At 38.8% G+C, this 20,862-nt stretch overlaps 2 protein-coding genes across 8 annotated transcripts in view; both read right to left on the bottom strand.

Annotated features, from left to right (window-relative positions):
* Positions 1 to 20,862, bottom strand: part of MPPE1 (metallophosphoesterase 1) — a 27,783-nt gene that overhangs the window by 1,330 nt on the left and 5,591 nt on the right. Inside the window, exons 1-9 of one of the 2 annotated variants that reach the window (XM_026841547.1) lie at positions 11,037 to 11,135; positions 7,958 to 8,342; positions 6,998 to 7,106; positions 5,502 to 5,605; positions 4,849 to 4,929; positions 2,807 to 2,915; positions 1,842 to 1,913; positions 1,608 to 1,730; positions 659 to 799 (exon numbers count right to left, since the gene is read on the bottom strand). In XM_026841547.1, coding sequence (XP_026697348.1) covers positions 659 to 799; positions 1,608 to 1,730; positions 1,842 to 1,913; positions 2,807 to 2,915; positions 4,849 to 4,929; positions 5,502 to 5,605; positions 6,998 to 7,106; positions 7,958 to 8,232 — 1,014 coding nt within the window. In that variant the 5' untranslated portion in view covers positions 8,233 to 8,342; positions 11,037 to 11,135. Of the gene's footprint in view, positions 1 to 658; positions 800 to 1,607; positions 1,731 to 1,841; positions 1,914 to 2,806; positions 2,916 to 4,848; positions 4,930 to 5,501; positions 5,606 to 6,997; positions 7,107 to 7,957; positions 8,343 to 11,036; positions 11,136 to 20,862 lie in introns of those variants that run through there. The other variant, XM_026841546.1, reaches the window with a different exon arrangement.
* LOC113476216 (centrosomal protein of 290 kDa-like) lies at positions 13,070 to 20,856 on the bottom strand. Of its 6 annotated transcripts, XM_026841551.1 has the most exons (8): positions 20,701 to 20,856; positions 20,013 to 20,152; positions 19,351 to 19,431; positions 17,181 to 17,271; positions 16,077 to 16,263; positions 15,087 to 15,184; positions 13,741 to 13,810; positions 13,278 to 13,391 (listed from the first exon to the last, which is right to left on the bottom strand). In XM_026841551.1, the coding sequence occupies exons 1-7, from the start codon at positions 20,815 to 20,817 to the stop codon at positions 13,772 to 13,774; spliced, it is 753 nt and encodes a 250-aa protein (XP_026697352.1). In that variant the 5' UTR covers positions 20,818 to 20,856; the 3' UTR covers positions 13,278 to 13,391; positions 13,741 to 13,771. The 6 variants fall into 6 exon arrangements, 3 of the variants coding, with proteins under 3 accessions (XP_026697350.1, XP_026697351.1, XP_026697352.1); XM_026841549.1 differs by lacking the exon at positions 13,741 to 13,810 and having other exon boundaries at positions 13,070 to 13,391; XR_003397674.1 differs by having other exon boundaries at positions 13,339 to 13,391; positions 13,741 to 15,184; positions 16,071 to 16,263.

Below are 20,862 nucleotides of genomic sequence, written 5' to 3'. Positions count from 1 at the left end.
TCCCCCCCCCCCCCCAGGTCACAGACTACTCTGTAAACAGATTGTAGATTTTGCTTCTTACTCCAAGTTTCTAGGAATTCTGTTTTATTTTTGAACTGGGGAACTAATTGATTTACCTCTAAGGATATACTGAGCACTGGAACTGCCTGCAAACGCATAACCAACACACTGTATAAAATGTGAACGGGAAGAGAGGAGGCAGACTGTTGGCATGTGACAAACGTTTCCATTGCGTGAAGCGGTTAATGCTCAAGTTTGAAAACCATGATCACCATGCAAGAGTTTGAGGTGGATACGGTCTTGTTTTCATAGCTGGTAAATCAACCAAGCCAAACTAGTCTTTCTACTGTTCAGTGCACAATACTGATTATTTTTACAAGTCAATAGTTTACAATGCACCCTCTTTATAAGAAAATGTTAGATGCTTGTACCCAGATACTAATTAGATCCTCAACAGCCTTGCTTTGTACCACACAGAACATGTGGCTCCCACAGATGTACTTTATAAAGTGGATGCAGTGTACTGAGTGGGTTGGGTGGGTAGGCAATTTTTTTATTTTTTGTTTTTACAGGTAGAATCAGTTTTAAAATATAGCTGACTGCCATGTTGATTTATTTATGAAAGTTATCTGACAAAAATAAAAAAATTAAAACTTACCATGATGAAACTAGGATTGTTTCTATTCCTCCAACTGAATGATGGGACGCTGATCTCTGGAATTTTCCCCGCATGCAGCACTTCACAAGCACTGTGTGTATGCCCACTGAGAATCAAACGGGGATGAAACCACCATATCAGCTAGAACACAAAATGGTAAAGCACAAAAAATTAAGTCATAACTAAAAAAAAAAACAAAAGAGCTTAAAACCCTTTTTTTTTCCTTGTAAAATAATTAAATTATAGCAATTCTAATATTCTTAATGTATTTTGTATAAACTTCTGTTTTCCAGTAAGACGTGTTGATGCTGTAATATTAGCAATACCCAATTGGCCCTCATCCTAAACAATGGATTTTTATGCTGGACTACTTTTTGGGGGGGGGGCCATACAGATCAGAAAAACAAAGGCAACAGCATGCTGTTGACATCACAAATAGAAAAACCTTCGTTTTAGTAAACTGATGCTGTTTTCTTGTCTAAGGGAGAGTCTGGCACTGCCAATCTGAGTGAAGACATTTATGCAGAAAGAAACAAATACTGACCACTAGACTTTTAGGGAATACTTTCACTTTACATTTCCTTGTAGTTACTAGTTCTGCAAAAGCAGTGCTTTCAAAGTGTGGGAAAACAGTGGCTTTCTGCTAGATTTACCGTACATAAAGTACAAAATGCTAAACTTGGAGGTAGCAGCACTGCAGCAGCCTTGCGAGCCCCGGGACTCCTGCCCGTACGTGGGACAGCCTGCAGAAGCACGGCCGTGATCACGATGATCCTCTGGGGAGCAGCACTAACAAGCAGCTTCTCAAAGGCCTCATTACAGCAGAAGCAGCTGTGGTCTGTTTGCCTCAGCTAACACCCCTTCCAAAATTTTTTAATCTATATATAGCTACACTCATGTCCCTCCTCCCACCCACCCACCAATACTCAGGTTCCTAATCTTATCAAACCTTTTGCGATGCTTCTTGAGACAGCACATCATACTTTTCTTTAAATGGGATGTTCTTCTCCTCCGGAGGAGCAGCATCCTCTCCGCTGCATTCAGCATCACTTTTCCGATAAAGGGGGTAATGCTGGGAGAAATTCAAGGCAAGGATCAGTTGTTCACGATCCAGCCTTTCTGGACCAGCAATAAATACACTAAAAACAAGTCAACATGGTGCCTCACCCGATCACCAACACACCTGTAAAAGGATGGGTTCTGAAGCTGGGAGCTTTCCCACATCACCACACCTTTTGTTGGAATTATTCGGTTTCTGTGAATAAAATCAATCCATACATATTGTCACCACATAGGGGTGGGGAAGGGAAGTAAACAATAGCTAGGTTTTGAGGGGCTGGGTTTTTTTTGTTGTTCTGTTTTTGAAAAAAACAGTATCTCAGAATACAGCATTTAAATACTGTCCACTGTATAAGCTTTAAGAGCCTCTACTATGGATGGAAGGGGAAATGCTTTAATTCCCCTTCCTGTACAGGCTGTGACTACCACTGCACTCTTTCTGAATGCAGGAAGCGACAGCAGCATCTCACTGCACAAACAAGGCAAAAGAGATTTAGGGCAGCCTGAGAGAGACAGCAGTTAAGAGTCTGGCAATTTTTCTGCTGGGAGCTGGTTTCCTGATTGACTGCCAACCCAGTCAGTCATGCTGCCTACCATGCATCCAGGCAGCCTATGTGAAGGGAAGAGGAATGAAACACAAGCAACAGTTGGATTTGATGAAAAGCTACTACAATTAAAACATCACTAGGATATCAAGACAGGACTCCAGTAGGATCAGAAAACTAAAAGAATAGGCTAGCTTGAAGGATATAGAACAGAACAATATGCCTAAATGGAGGGATTATTACGCATTTTAAGTCAAAAGGATGGTACAGAACTTCTGCCATTCCTCAGACCAGGAAATGACACCCTCTGCTGTCAGCACTGACAAGGAAGGTGATTAACACAAAGCAAAACAGTTAATAATTAAGTAAAAATGATAAGAGGTAAATGAGGAGAAGAAAGATTTGCTAACAAGTTGCAATGTGAATTGGAAGCAGAATTTTTTCGGGAGAGTCTTAGTTATCTCCTGACTACTGCTGCAGTATCAGTATTCCCACTGCAGCAGCCAAGTTGCTGGCTATGCTCAGATCTTTAATAAACTCTTACCTGCAGGGAGCAATTCAGTTTGTGAGAAAGCACCATGAGCTTTGCCTCTGAGGTATAGCAGACAGCACAGCCATCGCCCTCCATGGCCACGCTGTTCACTAGGACAAAGCTGGGAAACACCAGGGAGTGGGCAAAGAGAAGGGCAGTGGGGAGGACAGTAAAGCATTTGTTATTCGTGCACACGTCATAGGATAAACTTTATTTTAGAAAACACAAGTATTCCAAAGTTGGGAACAGCTCAACAAAACAGCAGAACATAACAGTTTCCAAAATCATGTGCTGCAAATCCTCTTTTTGAGTATCCATATTGTAGCCATTTCTCTACCTGGTAGGCTGCTTTATAATCAGTTGTTAATTAGGTTCCACAACATAGTGTATGTTGTGCTTTGTGCTCACGCTTCAAGATTTTTTTTATGCTACAACAGATACTTAAGTGGTATTCTAGTGGAATGTTGGAAGCATTAGAAGCCCACTAAGCTGAATTCTGAGGAAAAAAGAGAACTTGCTTCTCTCCTCACACATATCTTAGACCCCAGATGTGTAACTTCAGACATTTAATTTCTTCAGAACTACTGAAAAGCAAACAGCACTCATTTGGCTGGCTACTCTGAACAAACTTAGTTTCATAATTTGCAGTCTCTCACAAATAGAACATGATTTTATTTGTAATTAAAAAAAAAAAAAGAGTTCCCTGTAGATTTCAAATCAACTCTGAACTTCTGCTGCAAGATTCACACCTGTTTAGTCACTCATTCAGAACTCAAGAGAGTTCTGAATTCCCAGTTCAATTCAGTGTTTTACAGACATAAATGAGCTGAATGCTCCAGGTATCACTTGGGAGATACTGGTCAAAACCAAAAAAACCCTTATTTCTCTTTCAGCAAATTAAGCTGGTTTTATAGCACAAATCTGTTGTAAAATAGTTACCCAGGAACATTTTCATCAATAACACAGCTCATTTCAGTTAATGAATATGATACTAGACATACAATCTGCAACTGCATGCAAGAATTCTGCTGTGCTGGTTTATCAAAAGGGACATGGAGATATTCCTTAGTAACTATTACTTCAAACAGCTGAAACACGTATCTAGAGGACCCCACATCTGCATGACAAACAGCAGCATTATACCATTATTCTGAGCATTCATGAAGCTCATAGATCTTCCTAACAAAGACACACTATTTCTAGACCTGTTCAGAATATTTTTTATGTTTGCTTAATTAAGGAAACCAGTGTAAACCGGTTTTGAATCTTACATTTACATGAGTGATTATAACATGATGGCATACATGCCAAACGCAGAGTGGCAACAGGTCTTCCCTTTGTATATCTGAGGTTTAAAGACAAATAAATGCCTTTCCACAAACCCACTATTGCTTTCACTCATCGGGATCCTGCATGGTATCAAGAAGTTTTTAAAAAAGGGCACATGGCAGACAACTGCAGCCACAGACACACACACAACTGTGAGAACAAGGTCGACTCTAAGCCAAAACCAGCTTGTGCATTATTACCCCACCCTGTGGAAAAACTGTGGACAAGCAACTGCTTGCTACATTCCCAAATTCCTCAAACGAGTTAAGTTCTGCAGACTAAAGAAGTTATTAAAATTAATGAAACTCTTAACTTGTAAGCACAGAGGGGGTTTGTTTGTGTTTCTTTACTGAATCCTATTCTTCTGTTATGTTTACAGCCATGGGTCATTACCAGCTGCAAGGAAGTAAAAAGGCAAACCAGAGAATCTGATTCCAACTCCACAGTACTTTTCCATTTAAAAGGAAATTGTTACAATTCGCCTAGCTCAAAGTACAGCTTCCACTCCATATCAAACAACAAATTTCTACAAAGTGTTTCATGTTTAACATATCCTAAGCTAGAGACAAAGTTTAAAAAAAAAAAAAAAAAAAAAGCGCTCCAAGTTAAGCATTCCCATACTACTGCATTAGAAATTCTACCTTCACCTCTCAATTCTCATCACTCTGGTCTGCTAGCTCAGTAATCACTACTCTAAACATTGAATAAAAAATATATATACTCACTTTATTCCTTTCCGAGTTATTAGCTTTCCTGAAGTAAAGTTGAAAACCTTTTCAAATCGATTTACCTTGTAAGTAGTCATTCTGTGTCACAGAGCAAAAATACAACTGAGGTAAGAAATTGGCACTATAAATCATCTGACACAGTTGCTTTATAGTTTGTAGACTATTCATGCAGCTTGTTGCTCCATCATCTACATCACATATTCATTCAGCAAACTCACAGGGATACTGACACCCATTGTGTACTCTGTCCCAGTCCCATCGGTGTAAGCACAGCTGTCCAGAAGTACAGCAGAGCGAGGGCACTTACACTCTTCTATGCTGAGATAGCAGGAAAGGGAATATGCTCAGACTAAACAATTTTCAGACAAGGACACCCAACAGAAGGAAAAGCAGCTTCAAGGCTTCTCTGCCAATGCAGAAAGACCAGCTCTGAACAATTTCACATATGCTCAGAGAAGCACAGAAGTAGCCTGAAACCTGTTCTAAAATTTATTCCTAGGGTGCATTAAATTACAATCCCTTCCGACTTGGTTACGATCAAAAACCCGTGTAACCACACAAGAGGTCATTCAGACACGAGACCAGTTACTGTATGCACACTGACATGTCATTCTTGGCACCTGCGTGCTCCTTTCACTGGCAAGACTTACTCATAATGAAATCCAATGTCATGATTCCCCACAATAACCACTAGCTCAGTAGAAACAGGATACTTAAACATTTTCCGGAATCTCCTGACATCATCTGCCCACGCCTGTATGAAAAAACAAATGGAGAAATTAATGCTGTTTGACAGTATTAAAGGGGACCACTAGTATTGCATTGGGTTTGCATGGTGAGGTTTTGGTGACAGGGGGGCTCCAGGGGTGGCTTCTGTGAGAAGCTGCTAGAAGCTTCCCTGATGTCTGACAGAGCCAATGTCAGCCAGCTCCAAGACGGACCCACTGCTGGCCAAGGCCAAGACCATCAGTAACAGTGGTAGTGCCTCTGGAGTAATGCATTTTAAAAAAGGGGAAAGAGAAAAATGCAGCCGGAGAGAAGAGTGAGAATATGTGACAGAAACAACTGCAGACACCAAGGTCAGTGAAGGAGGAGGGGAGGAGGTGCTCCAGGCGCTGGAGCAGAGATTCCCCTGCAGCCCCTGGTGCAGCCCCTGGTGGGACAGGCTGTGCCCCTGCACCCATGGAGGTGAGCGGTGGAGCAGAATCCACCTGCAGCCCGTGGAGGACCCCACGCCAGAGCAGGTGGATGTGCCTGAAGGAGGCTGTGACCCCTGGGAAGCCCACGCTGGAGCAGGCTCCTGGCAGGACCTGTGGACCCGTGGGGAGAGGAGCCCACGCTGGAGCAGGTTTGCTGCAGGACTTGTGACCCCGTGGGGGACCCACGCTGGAGGAGTTCATGGAGAGCTGCAGCCTGTGGGAAGGACTCACTTGGGAGAAGTTCATGGAGGACTGTCGCCCACAGGAGGGACCCCACACTGGAGCAAGGGAAGAGTGTGAGGAGTCCTCCCCTGAGGGGGAAGGAGCAGCAGAGACAACAGGTGATGAACTGACTGCAATCCTCATTCCCTGTCCCCCTGCGCCACTCAGGGTGAGGAATTGGAAAGGGAATAAAGTTAAGCCTGGAAAGAAGGGAGGAGTGGGGGAAGGTATTTTTAAAATTTGAGTTTTATTTCTTGCTATCCTACTCTGATTTGTTTAACAATAAATTAAGCTAATTTTCCCAAGTCAAGTCTGGTTTGCCCGTGATGGCAATTTGTAAGTGATCTCTCCTTGTCCTTATCTTGACCCATGAGTCTTTCATTATATTTTCTCTCCCCCGTCCAGCTGAGGACAGGGAGAGAGAGAGCAGCTTTGGCGTGCACATGGCATCCAGCCAAGGTCAACTCACCACAAGTATATAATATAGAAGTACACACTGAGATCTTTACATTCTGTAAGTTTTATGAGAGGCAAAAGTGCCGAGATACTACAAGTGAAAGATAATCACAACATCTCAACTCTTTTCTAAAACACTAGAAATTTCTACCAGGAAGACAACTGTAGTAATATTAAACAAAGCCTTGCATACCTAGTCTGCTTTCTTCTGTCATCCATTTCCTTCAAGAAATCCTAATTTTTTTAAATGAGAGCTATTGATGTCATACCTGAGGTGAGCTCCATTTTCCTTCATCAAAAACATCTCCCAGAATAAAAACAATATCTGGCTGCAGTAACCATACGGCAGTTTGGAAAGATCTCTCCATTTGCCATTCCCTGAAAGGAAAACACAGACTCAGTCATCACTGCCTGACTTCTGGATCCTCAACTCCAAATACACAAACACAGCCTGGGAATGGGAAGATGGCTCCTACACACTGAAAGTGCTAATGTGAAATTCAAATTAAATACTTGGAAATCATGTTTTAAGTACAGTAGGTGCATCTTACCTACGTGGGTAATTCCACCACAATACAATCAGGGCTAACTCATGCAAGAACTAATACCAGCTTGTTTATTTTTCATTACAATTCCATTAAACAGCAATTAATTAGAACAGTGAATTACTGCATACATTTTACTACGCTATTGTTTCTGCAGCAAAAGTTTATAATGTTCATACCATGGTAGAATTAGTACTTTCTTTCTGAGTACTGCTTTTTCTTCTTTTGGACTAACAGAAACATGGTTTTGTAAGCATGAGTTTGGATTACCTTTGTTTTTAAATGTGATTTTGCCTCTGATTCTACACCACCACAGGAAAACTTCCATCAGCTTCCTTATCTCTGCAATTAAAGGTATTAACTATTGGGGAACCCAAGTTACCTGGCTCATTTTTAAGGTGTTCTATAAAATAGTTACATACCAGAAAAGACAATCTGACTCAACAAAAATGCTCAGGCATCTACATTCACATACTATCTGAACATTCAAGACTACGCTGCCTGGGCACATCCCATTCATTAACCTTTCCACAGGGGTTTATTTCCCAGCACCAATCCAGACAGGCGAGTCAGCAGCAGCATACATGCTTCTTACAAGTACCACAACATTGGTTTTAAACATCTGTCCCATCACTTGCTATTAAAAACTAAAACCAGAATAAAGATTCATCAAAAAATCAATACCTTCTTAGTTTATCCAGCCAATGTCCTTTGATTTCACCAAGTAGGTGAGTATCAGCTAAAATTATGGCCTTTAGGACTGAAGTTGAAGTCTCTTTTTTACCCATGTGAGCTCCACCTTTCACTTCTGGCCATCGGCATTGAAAAATTACCATGTAATAAATTAAAAATTCACAAAATATTAACACTGAGCTGACAAAGCACACAAGTTTCAGCAGGAAACTGAGCCTCTTCTTCAAAGGAAGATTCTTCACAGTGGCCAAGCTAGAACTCAGCATTGCAGTACCAGCGTAAGACCCTTTCCTAATGGCTCAGTTCTCCTCTCTCAGGTGAAAACAGTAGGGGCTAGTCAAAGGATCGCATTGGTCTTCATACCAGTACAAAATCCCTGTGGAGAAAATACGAAAGAAATTATTAAGCCAGCTTCCCCTGTGAAAAGCTACTATGTAAGGCCTACAGTGTTAGCTTCTTGTCACCCTGAAAGATTTGGAAATATGTAATTGACCTAAAAAGCAAAGTTGGTCATCTCCTTCAGGGACACAGAGGGCCATGTCACTGAGCACAGAACTGCACTCTCTCCTACCAGCACCAAGGCAAGCAGTTTAAAGCCAGGCAGGATCTTGGTGCATGATGCTTTTTTTAAAACTAGACAGAGAAAACAATGTGAGTAGGGCTCAAAGGTGGGTAAAGACAGAGCTGAGCTTGAAGAGCAGCAAAGCAAAACCACATTAGGATCCCTATCATCCTGGCCACTGCAATGCCACGTGCAACCACTTTCTGGCACAAGTCATATAACATGACTGCCAAATCAATGCACTTACCACCTTAATACACTTCGTTGTAATAATCTCCAAGAACCAAAAATAATTTACTATCCCAGAACAGTTTAACGGCCCTTTCTAGGAACACAGGCACAGATACATGACTAGTTAACTAATGCTGCTTCATTTCTAACAAGGAGAAAACAAGAAACACCTAAACCTCTGAAACAAAAACTGCACTACAGCTGAAGAGAAATGTGGGAAAGTGAGCCTAAGTTGGTAAGTTTACTGTATTTACTAATTTCTTCTACCTTGGATAGCTTGCAACCAAAACAGGAGCTTGCCCCTTTTGAAACTACTATATTATTTTCTGCTCATTCAAAACAAACGTCTTCACGCTGCTAAACCACAATTGTAACAGGGCTCATTGACTATTTCACTTGTTTACAGGCATTTAACAGAAACTCATTGTTCCTGGTGTAAGGAGGAAACACCCACTTACTCAGTTCTGTTTCTTCTACAGCCCTTGGCAGAAACACTTCCAGTGTAACTGCCCACAAGAAATAAGTATCACACCTGAGAGGACAGAGATACTAGCCCTTACTTTCAAGTTTCAGGCTGAAGAGTACTGCATGTCTGAAAGACCCACTTTTTAAAAGGTAAACTGTGGTATGGTCACAGTGAAAGGGACTCCAGGAAAGATACAAAGATGTTACTTCACATGCTTATGAACAAATTTCTAGAGAAATCCACAAAGAAAAGTCTTGTCCCCCACCCAAGAATGGGATTGCAATTTTGCTTTCTACAATAGAAAAACTCTAACATAGTACTAATATCCAGGATGTTAGCAATTACTGAACACAGTACTCAGGCAGTGATTAGCAGCCAATGTTCATTTGAATTGACTTAATCTCATGAAAACTGTGAATACTGGTCCCTTTGAATATTTAGGCCTAAAATATTAGGAGCACTAGAACACCATTACAGAAGCACACAAAATTAGGGGAACTTTTCTAAAACCCTGGTCTCAGTTACATGCCGAACACAGAGAAAAAATTGCTTTACTGCCCTTATGACTTAGCCCATTTGATTGATGTCGCATAGAAATCAAAAACTGACATGTGACTGTCTTATTTTTCCAACCAAAACCTCTATTTGATAATAGCCACTTATTTTCAAACACGAGCTTCCTGTATCACCATACAATGTACTTATTCAAGACAAAAAAACATTAGTCTGCACCATGTAACGTTTCTAATATGCATTATTTAATGTTAGCATGACTAATACTTAATTGCATGCAATTCAGTTCTATCTAAACTTAGTTTAGCAGAAAGCCGCTGGCCAGACGTCACAATTTCACAATACAGAGGAACTACACATAAAGGCTGATTAACTCGTTTAATATTAATCTCATCTGCACTTTAACTAGCAATAAAAATCAACAAGATCTGGTTTGTACATCTCACAACAAGGCAAGATTAAAGCAGAAATGTCTGTTCAACAGATACAGCACAAGGACATAAGACAGGTAAATTCTTAACTAACCACAGAAATTCATATGGCCTTATCCTGCACAAACTGCACCTACCCCAGGATTTGGAAGTAGACCTTAGTAGTCCTAGACAGCCTCCCCTTCCAACAAAATGAGTACTGATTTGAACAGAAAATGCCAGTAATTTGTTTAACTTGCATTAGGCATATCAAAGAAAAAAAAAAAACCACTATAAAACCAAAAACCTCTATGACTCTTCTTATTCACAACCTACACAAAGCTTGAAACAAATAAAACCTGTCATTTTGCTATCAATACCTATGCATTCTCTAGAAGGTTTTAATTACATTATTTTTCACACATTCAGCTTCTTCAGAAGCTGTCCAAACAGCTGAAGAGCTGCAGCAAAAACAGAGTGTTACAGGCCAGTGGGGGGGATGAATATCAGATCTTCAGAAGTAAAATGATCCTATCAGATGCAAAAAAAACCCTCAAAACCTGCAATTTGTAGAAAAGAAATATATCTTCAAGGCAAAACTGACATTTTCAGAAGTCACAAGTGACAACTGACACAATCAAAACCACAGAGCCCATCATTCCTACACACATTCCTGTCCCAGCGTTTCTGCTGGTACCTGTTACTATTGTGGGAGTGGTGCCGCAGATGTGGAAGATGCCAGAGGTCTCCCATCCGCATCCTACATTTCCAGTTTTCCTGATAGTGTAAGAAAAAAGAAAAGAGGAAGGAGGGGGAGAGACAAAAAATAAAATCATGGAAAGTCATTGATGCAGAATGAGCTCAGACAACTCCTACTCCAGAGCCTACCTCGCTCTGCCACCTGCCAGACCAGGACTGCTCACATCCCAGCTGAACTGTTTGCTCGGGACTGGGGCTGCACGTCTCTGCACACCAAAGCAAAAGCACTTTAACCAGAAACCAAGCACATGCAGGAGTAATCTGAACCTCACGTACGGGTACCCAAGGACTGGAGACCCACATCCTCTCACACGTGATGGCAAGGTCAAAAGTAATGCTGTCAGTACGCACACTGCAAGATGGAGCTGTGGTTCAGCACGTCGCTGTACAATGCGTTGCTACTACCCCTCCTTGCACAGCTGATTAAGATCAGACTAGAATCTGATTTCTTACTAGAGCTTGAGGATCTCAGTTATGAGAAAAGACTGCAACATTTCTCACTGTTACTTGTTCTAAATATATGGGAGTGGCCTGATCCAAAACTGATTTTTAAAAGCTCATCATAAAGTTGAGATCAATTTTAGCATCATATTCATTATTTTCAACTGTTTGGGCAGAGAACATACTCTATAATGGAAAACTCAGTAGCTGGCAAACAGTAAAATTCTGCTAATCACAACAATTTTGTATTCAGTCAACATACACGTTCTTTAGGCTGGGGAAAAATAACCTGGAATCTCCTCATCTACACGTTTTAAATGTTTTAAAAACTATTCTGCACAACACTTAGAAATCAGCCTGTGAATGAGGGCAACTACTGATTCATTTAATAATGTCACTAAGGTTTCAACATGCTAAAAGTATAATTTTATACCACAAAATTGTGGGGAAGAAGAATGCATAAGTGCCTAGCGCTTAAAAAAAAAAAAAAAAGTATGCTTTCCTTCTCTGGCATTCATATTTATTTTGCTTACTAGCAAATATTAGATACATCCTTACACTTAAAAATACTTCCATCATACACACTATTCTTCCTATTTTAATCCGTCAAGTTTACTGGCAACACAGACTTGCATCACTCCTCTTTCCCTTTTCCATCTCTGTTCAGAACATTATCCAGCTTTAATTTACAAGTGAGCCAAGAACAAAAAAAGGGAAACCTGACACAATGGTCTATAAGCCAGCCCAGGAAACAAGTAGTTCTGGACCTTTACTCCCTCTCACTAAATGATGATGTAACTCTGAACAAACACCTCATATGCTTTGAGGATAATTTGTTTATTAATTTACAACTATATAAAACTGTCCTAAGAAACAAAGTGGGACATGAGTCCTAGTCCTATCCCTAATGAGCATGCAAGTATTTTTATTAAGCTAAAGAAGCTGTATTAGGTTTTAGTCATTTCTAAACTCGTGATAAAATTTTCACTCAATTCTCCCATCACAATGCCACAAAGGTAGATTTACAACTTTCATACAAATCTAATTTTATAATGTAACTGTGTTAAACTTTTGTGAAATGTGCTTACAAACAACTTCAGGTTGAAATCTCACAAGGTTTCCCTTCTGCAAGGTACACTTGCAGCAAGTTCTCTCTTACCATTCCAAGCTCGCTCTCTCTCAGAAGCAACATGACATTTCTACCTTGTGAAGTGTGACACTCTGCACTCCAGCTCCCTTCCAGCACTTCAAATACCAGAGCTCTTAAAATACCTCACTCTTCAATCAAATAAGAGGTTCTGATGAATTCTTTAGATACTGCAAGACAATGCTCAGACCCATCTTTCTGAGCATACTCTTTCCAATTCTAAACCCTAAATCCTTCCTTCATCCCCAAATTTTAACTTAGTACTGTGATTAAAGAAAAGCTCAAAGCAGTGATTTAGCATTTTTCTTTTAAGAAATCCCTTTGTACTAATTTAATTATAGAATTCATTTCTGTCTTCACTGGCACATCCTTAGGGCTAAAATTCATACAAACTGCCAAATCTACAGATCTACTTTGATTTTACATAGTTTACAGAAAAGAGTAAATTGTGGGACTACGATAACATCTTTATATTTTAATTTGAAGAATTTCCCAAACCCCCACAACCACTCCTGCAATTAATGTATTTTACAAGTGTGAGAGAAGTTTAGAAACTTAGCTGGTTATACAGACCACAGTTTATTTTAAAACCATATAAACAAAAATCAAAGGCACAAAATACAACATTTCAGAGAAGCTTGTTATATTGAGATCACATTAATGATCCATATTATCAAAATGTGGTACTACATAAGCCGTGGTAGGTTTAAATGTTGCAATACATACAAAAAAACATGTGGAAAAATCCACTTGCCATTAATCAGTAGTTAAAAATGTGCTGCAAAAGGAAGTCCATACATTATACTTATTTGTTTTAAGCACTTTTCGTACTGATTATTCAGTTTCACAGATTCCTGTACAGCATGCTTTAGATCTTCTACCTCTTCAAAAAAATCCTAGAAAAAGCAAAAAATATTCACTTTAAAGTTTCTTTCAAAGACATTCTCAGTAACAGCTAGTCAGCATTTCAGTTGTCCCCAAGTTCAAAGACACTTCCTATATTTTTACTACTAAATGGTTAAGTTATGCAAACACAGCTACGGCAAGATACAGCAACTATAACCTTATGTAATACTTTAAAACTTTGCCCTGAACACATAATGCACGCAGAATTCAAGTTATGTTAAGAGCCTGAAATACAGACTATTAATAGGAAAGATTAATTAAGAGAAGGAAAAAATTATGATTTATCAGAAAGCTACAAAATGACAGTCCAAAACAACAAGGGAATAATGTCAACCTCACCTGTGCAAAAATATAGCTATACATGCTGAAGTCAGCCAGTAGTAGGTAACACACCATTAAATTTGAAGATCTGAAAGTTGCACGATTATAAAAAAAGGACAAGAAGCAAAGAGAGAGATGAGAAGAGTGAGCTAAGGAGGAAGATGTTAGCATTTGAACAAGACAATGCTGAAGAGTTTAAGATGGAAAAAGGCTTTCAGTTATGATCCTCCCATAATTACACTATCCCAGAATGCATAATTTAACAAGTACTTCTAGCTATACCTAATTCAACCAGGAGATAAACTCAGCTTCACAGAAATAAACTTCAGCTATTAAAAATATTGATGGCCCATAGCTTAAATATTTTGTTTAGCTCCTGCAACTCAAGTCTATTAAGCAATTCTGATCCTTTGTAAGTGAAAGCCATAACCTCAGATTTATATATTTCTCTTCTGAAAGATGAAACTTTCAGCCACAAATTGTCCCTAATTCCCCAACAATGGGAGCTAGAACTCACCCTGGCTCAATGTTCTACAAGTTTCACATCTAATGAACTATGAACATGTTTTACTGCTACCCCTGTAATTGAAAGCCAGCATAATATTATTTAGCTTGTGAGAGAGGATTGAAAGATAAGAAAACAGTTTCTCAAAAAAACCTTCCAACAGAAGTCTTGAATAAGCAAAAAACAATTTAAACAAGTTTGTCGCTGAAAACAAAATCTTAGGTCAGTACAGTAAACTGAGTCCTCTATAGCTAGATAAGACCTCTGCATCTTTCCACATAACTTCAAGAATTACCAAATTTTCACACTTTCTACATCAGGTATAGACAATCTATCACAAAACCTCCAAAGCCCTCCCCTCTGCTCTCCCAAATCTTAGTTCTGTCAGAGGCATAACTTTGAAATGTTAAAGTTCAAGAGCAAATAATTTTCCTCTCACTGACATCATGAAGCAATAAAAGTCATCATCCAAAAAAAAAAATTATTATCGCTGCAAATGTCTGTTGGAAGAAATTAAGACTGTCACCCGAAGTTACAATTTTAATGTCGTAAATACATGAGAATCTCTCATGAAAGAAACCAAATTGGCCAAAGATTAAAAAAATCCACAAGAAACTCCAGCTGCTTAAAATTAAAAAAAAAATCTATTATTCCTCTTCCTTAGCCAAGCAGTATTGTAGGACATTAATGTTTCAAGGAGTCATCATTTCCATTTCTTTCTCAGAATGCTTCAATTTGATTTTTTAGGTATTTTGCTTGATAACAGCTTATGTTCAGCCTAAAGATAAGTTTCAGTACAGGCAGAAAAGTTAGCTTTTCAAAAATCACCTATTCTTAAACTTGTCCTAAAATAAATTACCTTGTCTAATCCGGCTAATTCATTTTTTAGTGCTCTCCTTTCTGTAGACAACTTTTCATTTTTTTTCTTCAGCTTTTTAATCTCTTTCAACAATAGATCTATATTCAAATAAAAAAAATATAGACTTCAACTATTACAGTCAACCTCCCCCTCATATGAATCATATTACAGCTAAAGAGCTGCCTACGTTTGTGATATTAGAAAATTATGGTTCAGCTTTTTAAAGTACCTTTTTCATAAAGTGATTTTTCTTAAGAATCAGCCCAGCACACTCCCAGGTACTATGAAAGATTAACAGGAGCCGTCAATTGGATAATCTGAGTCTGCCCAATTCTTAGAATGTGGGATTAATTTACTTCAAAATCCACAAAACATAAATCTGCTATCTTGACTACCTTTTCTGACTTTCGAGAGGGTCACATTAGCCCTTGCTGACAGCACATTTCCTGAAAATTATGCCTACATTATATGATCTCTTCAATCTTTTTTTTTTATGCTTTGAAGTGGAACAGGATTTACATATGTGAGGAAGAACATGTTGCAACCAGTATTGTATGGCTTCGTCACAAATTTTAAGTCTAAAAGCAGGTTCTTTTGTATCTCAGTGTCTGAAAACCAGAGCATGGAGCAGCAAACATTATCACTAAGAGATCTGAATAGATGCAGCTTACTGGAATAAATAATAAATAGTACCAAATACAGCCATGCACTCCCACCCACGATTACACCAACATACCAATTTCAGAAAAAGAGAAAAGCAGTAAACACTTATTTTTATCACAAACAAATGCAGGGCTGGATCCATAGATAGGACATTGATTATGAGATGCCATTTTTACATAACAGGTTTTCAAAAATGAAAAACATTTTAGATACTGTTGGTGGAAATAGTAGAAATATCCTGGAGTGTGCCTTTGGATCAGAAATTAATTGCATCCTCTGTGACAGGCATATCTGAAGGAACATCGTCAGAATTAACCGTACCATTACCTAAACATTCACTGCAACAGGATTCTTTCTTTTTAGATGTGTCCCTGAGAGATGTTACTTCACCCTCTGGGGTTCGATGTCTTTTTCCAGAAACAGCACTGGTTTTCCAAGAAACCTTTTTACATTCCAATTGCTCAATTCTTTGCTTCTGTTCTTGAAGATTATGCTCTAGCTCATGAATTTTAATCTGTCAAGAAACTACATTTTTTTTAAAATGCATAGAACAAACACCATTCAATGGAATGCAACTGGAAACATATCGTGAATGCAAACCTAGAGCTTTAAACTGCTGACTTAAAACTACACTCATCCAAAGCACCTGAAAGGAGAAAAAAATACAGCATGTAAAGTTCTGCACAGATCAAAAGTGTTTTTAAAAAATCTGCTACGAGCACATGCTCACAAGATGGTATAAATGCACACGCACAAAGATACTAAACTTTCCACACACAAAAGTGTACTTTTAGAGCAGCAATTGACAACTTTTAAAAGTACACATAATCCAAATCATATTGAATATTAATTTACAAACAAATGAAGCACATGTAACAGACTCCCAGGAGAAAGTTACTTAGACTAGTCAGCTGTAATGCTTCATCAATGCCTAAAGAGGCAATACCCGCTTGAAGCTTCTTGAACCACTCCTGGCCATGCAACCCTACCTTTGCTCCAGTTACGATGCTAGTCTCTTTGCACAGCAAGCCAACAGATCTTGCTACCTGACAGACTATTTGCCTTCATTTGGTTAGCTTACTGCTGGATGTCTGAAATAAATCACCTCATGACACATAGAGAAAGATATCAGGGGTGGTGCAAGAGAGGTCGGAAGATGCGTATACAGTTGGAAAGAGGGGTGGGTAGGTAGGTAAGTAAAGAAAAAAGCAAGGAAAGGGGAGAGAGCTTTCAGTTACATACATATCAGTGACAGAGTTCACTATCAAAGGGAACTACAGACCACTCTGCGTTATCTCAGTGGCATGGGAAACAAAAATGAGTATAAAGAGAAAAACATGGTCTCATCTTACAAATGTAGGAATTGCTTTTCAGTCTCCCTAAAAGCTTATGTTTGGCTATTTGACACCATCTCCTACAAATTCTACTTACAGTGAGATTTTTAATTGCTTCACTTTGCTCCTGGTTTGTTTTGATTTCTTTAATGTAACATTTCTGTAGCTCATTATACATCTGAAGTAGTCTAAAACAGAAGAAATGCATAAATTGCAATAAAATATGAAATCCACCAAAATGTGCATCCTTTATAATAAAAGTATTACAGATGCCCCACAGAGATCACTTGGACTGTAGTCATACTGTAGGGACTTGTAACAGAAATATTTAAGATGGATGTGAATGAAGTATGACTGGCAACACAGAAAGCACCAAAAAAAAAAAAAACCAGCAAATCAAGAGGTAAACAAATGGTCTGTATCAATGGCAAAGAATCCTTTTCACTCAGCCAGACTGAGGACACTGTTAATTTTGTCCAACCCACATGGCCATGCTCTGATTAAACCTCAGTACAAATAACTCGTTGATGGAAGACCTATACGCTAGCAACAAGAAGGTGGCAACACTTTGAAGCATGTCACACACATCATTCCTCTCCCTGCTAGCACAACAGGAATAGCAAAAGACCCCTCCTAAATAAGAGAAAAAAGTATGTCCAGAAACTCGTTTCCTGTCACCAATCAAGAATGCATGATGAGGACTCATGAGGCAACATTCCCAGCTCTGTGTTGCACAAAACATTTCATTGCTTCAAAGTATGTGGCTGTGAGGATATGACTGAGTGAAATCTATGAGAAAGCGAGTGTGAGTGTGTAAAATCAATGTAAACAGAGAAGCTGTGGCTGCCCCCTCCCTGGCAGTGTTCAAGGCCAGGTTGGATGGGGCTTTGAGCAGCCTGGTCTAGTGGAAGGTGTCCCTGCCCATGGCAGGGGGTTGGAACTAGGTGATCTTTAAAGTCCCTTCCCACCCAAACCATTCTATGATTCTATAAAATAAACAGGTTTAGGATATTATCCTTCCCTTTGTTATTACCTTGCATCAAGTTCTGCTACATTAATTTCCTACCATATTTCATAGCATTCTGTCTACATATATTAGGCCCATAATATAACTGATCAACACAAACATTTTTCCTATTTTATTAAGAGTTCAGAGAAGAGCTGGCATTCATACTAGGTCATGACTGCACACAAGCAGGATGAGCAATACTGTAGTACAAAACAGCTTTGTATAATAACACATAAATAAGATGGTAAAAAAAAAAGCTAAGTCGGGTTATCTATGTGCAACCTAATACAAAACAAGTCCAGAACTAGATTCAAAAAGTAACTCAGACTTCTTTCACATAAGCATCTTACTCAGTATTCAATTCAAGCCCAGAGCTAGACACTCAGCCCTCCTATGCACTCTGCAAAGAGAGTCTGTTACACTGTAAAGGTATTTAAAAAAAAGAGGAAGAAAAAAGCCATGGGCCTTCTACGGCCACCTAAAGAAAACCTTCTATAGCCACCTAAAGGAAACACTAAAACCAGGATGTTTGAATCAAAAGACGCAGGAACTGCTGCTTGCTTCATAAGATCCACAACCCATTTCTGTAAGTAGACAAAAAGTAGCCTTTGAAAGAATGGAACAGCCTATTTATTTTAAAATTAAGTCATAGAGGGATGTAACATTTTATGTAGGATGACTAGTTGTTAAAAAGTTTCAATATGTATTTTCCTAAAGCAAAAAAGCATCTTTTGCATCAAAAAATCAGTTACAATAGTTTATTTCTAGCATTAACTGGCTAACTATAGAAAGTAGTGGCTCACTTCTAAAATCAATTAGATTGAAAAGTAAAATCATGTGTCTAGCTTATTTTGAAAACAGACCAGCCTATAAATTTTATATATACATAAAATTGAGTTATAAAAAGTGAGCCAAGTTCCCACAAAATAGAAAACAAAATTACATAATTCTAGGTTAAACAAAAAAGACCACATGGGTGCACACACACGAAAAGAGCTTCCTTGGCTCATTCAAATTTTCTCAGTGAAAGATTTGAGAAAGAAATCCATTTTGTTCTTTCTTTAGTGCTATTTTCAAGTTTAATCTAAGACTAAGTATTTTCTTTTAAAATATAAATAACACAATCTTCCATGGTTTCAAAGACTGAAAGCTGCTTCTGTAACAGTTAACAAAAATTCAACTGACTTAACTATGAACAACATATTCCACCCTACAGAAAATATTTAATTCTGTGAAGAAGCAATTTCAAAGAACTCACCTGACACTGTCACCCTCTAGAATAAGATCCTTGCTGTATCCAACCTTATGCCATAAATGGGTTTCTGTTTGAACTTGAACACTTAATTGAAACAAACACAACAGCTTAATAAAACCGGGTGTTACAATTTTAATTGGATCAAACAAAGCAACTGAAAAAGACTAAGTTACTTTTCAGTTTGATTTTATAGCAGAGCTTTCCATGCAGGATCATAAACACACCAGAATTTAAACTTGAAAATTTTTGCAGGTACTTCAGTCCTGGCCACACTCTCCAAAACAATAGCAGCATGGTTTTTCAGGTCTTAAGGTCCCAGTTTCCAAATCTTTTAAACGGCATTGATACAATCTAACTATCTTACTACTGTTTGGTGGAAAAACAGTCTAAAAGTCTTTGAAGTTAGTATGCTGGCTAAGAAGGGGTGATACTTATTGATATCAAAACTGTTTCTTTCACTACACCAATGACTTTTGCACAAGTTGCCCCAGCCATTCTTTGTTCCTTTACATGCCTCCAACATTCTCCATCCCCACCATCCCGTTCACAGACAGCCCCTCAAAATATGCAGACCAGATAAGGCCTAGTTCATCTGAAGAATATCAAAATAAAAGACCCAAGATATTGCACTTCTGACACAAAAAGAAATGTTTTACAGCTCTTACTCTCTGCTTGTGACATAGTCATGCATTAACTTCTGCAGATGCAGTTTTTCTTGGATCTGACCCAGATTCTTTTCTAGCTCCTTATTTTTTATGTGTAGTTTTTTCAACTTCTTGACTAACTGTTCATTTTCATCACTGAGCTGAAAAGAGAATTAAAAAGGAAAAATCAAGCAACATTTTCAGATCAAGTATTAATTAAGATGATAACATGTCAGATTAAAATTCTCTCCCAAAAGCTTTACTACGTTTATCTTAAACTATATAAATATATAAAGGAAAATGGCAGGAAAAATAGTGGGCTTCAAATTTTATGATGAATTGACTAAAACACAGTTTCTTTAATATATATATTAAAGGCTTCTAATGTAACTTCGTAATACATTAGTGAATGATAAGGCAAACCGGTTTAGCATTTTGAAAAAATAAATCGCAAAGGGAAAAAACATACAAGTTCCCAGTTGTACTTCTAAACATCAGCTCTGCAACTAAGCTTGTATTTACTTTTGTTTTAACCTCACTGAAGCTGAAAGACTAACCACAGCCGCATTAGCAGAATTTCTTGCATGCACATTTGCTTGAACCTCGTCCAGCAGTACGTGATCGCCCCCATCACTTCATCTACGAGCCAGGTGCAACTACCTTTATTGCCTTAACCTACAGGATACTAAGTAAAACTGAAGCTACCGACCGACACTCGGTCAACGGAAGGAAAACTAGCAACCAGAAACTGTAAACTGCTGTAAGCGTGAGCTCCGCCCCTGAAGGTGAAGGCAAGGCCGGCCAAGCTGAGAGCCGCCGCGCCCATGCTGCCGAGCGCTCTCTCCAGGCCGGGCCGGGGCGGAAGGTCCTC

This window comes from Athene cunicularia, assembly GCF_003259725.1.
Source record: "Athene cunicularia isolate RWA chromosome 2 unlocalized genomic scaffold, athCun1 chr2_part1, whole genome shotgun sequence".
NCBI classification, from domain to species: Eukaryota; Metazoa; Chordata; class Aves; order Strigiformes; family Strigidae; genus Athene; species Athene cunicularia.
The sequence above is the reverse complement of the archived record's forward strand: the minus strand, read 5'-3'. Positions and strand labels throughout refer to the sequence as shown.

Coding starts and splice junctions, on each gene's coding strand:
- LOC113476216 (XM_026841549.1), bottom strand. CDS start 20,817: ATGGGCGCGGCGGCTCTCAGCTTGGCCGGCCTTGCCTTCACCTTCAGG. Junction 15,185..16,076: donor CTGTTGCAGTGAATGTTTAG/GTAATGGTACGG, acceptor ATTTGAATATAG/ATCTATTGTTGAAAGAGATT. Junction 13,392..15,086: donor AATTAGCCGGATTAGACAAG/GTAATTTATTTT, acceptor TGCTTTTTCTAG/GATTTTTTTGAAGAGGTAGA.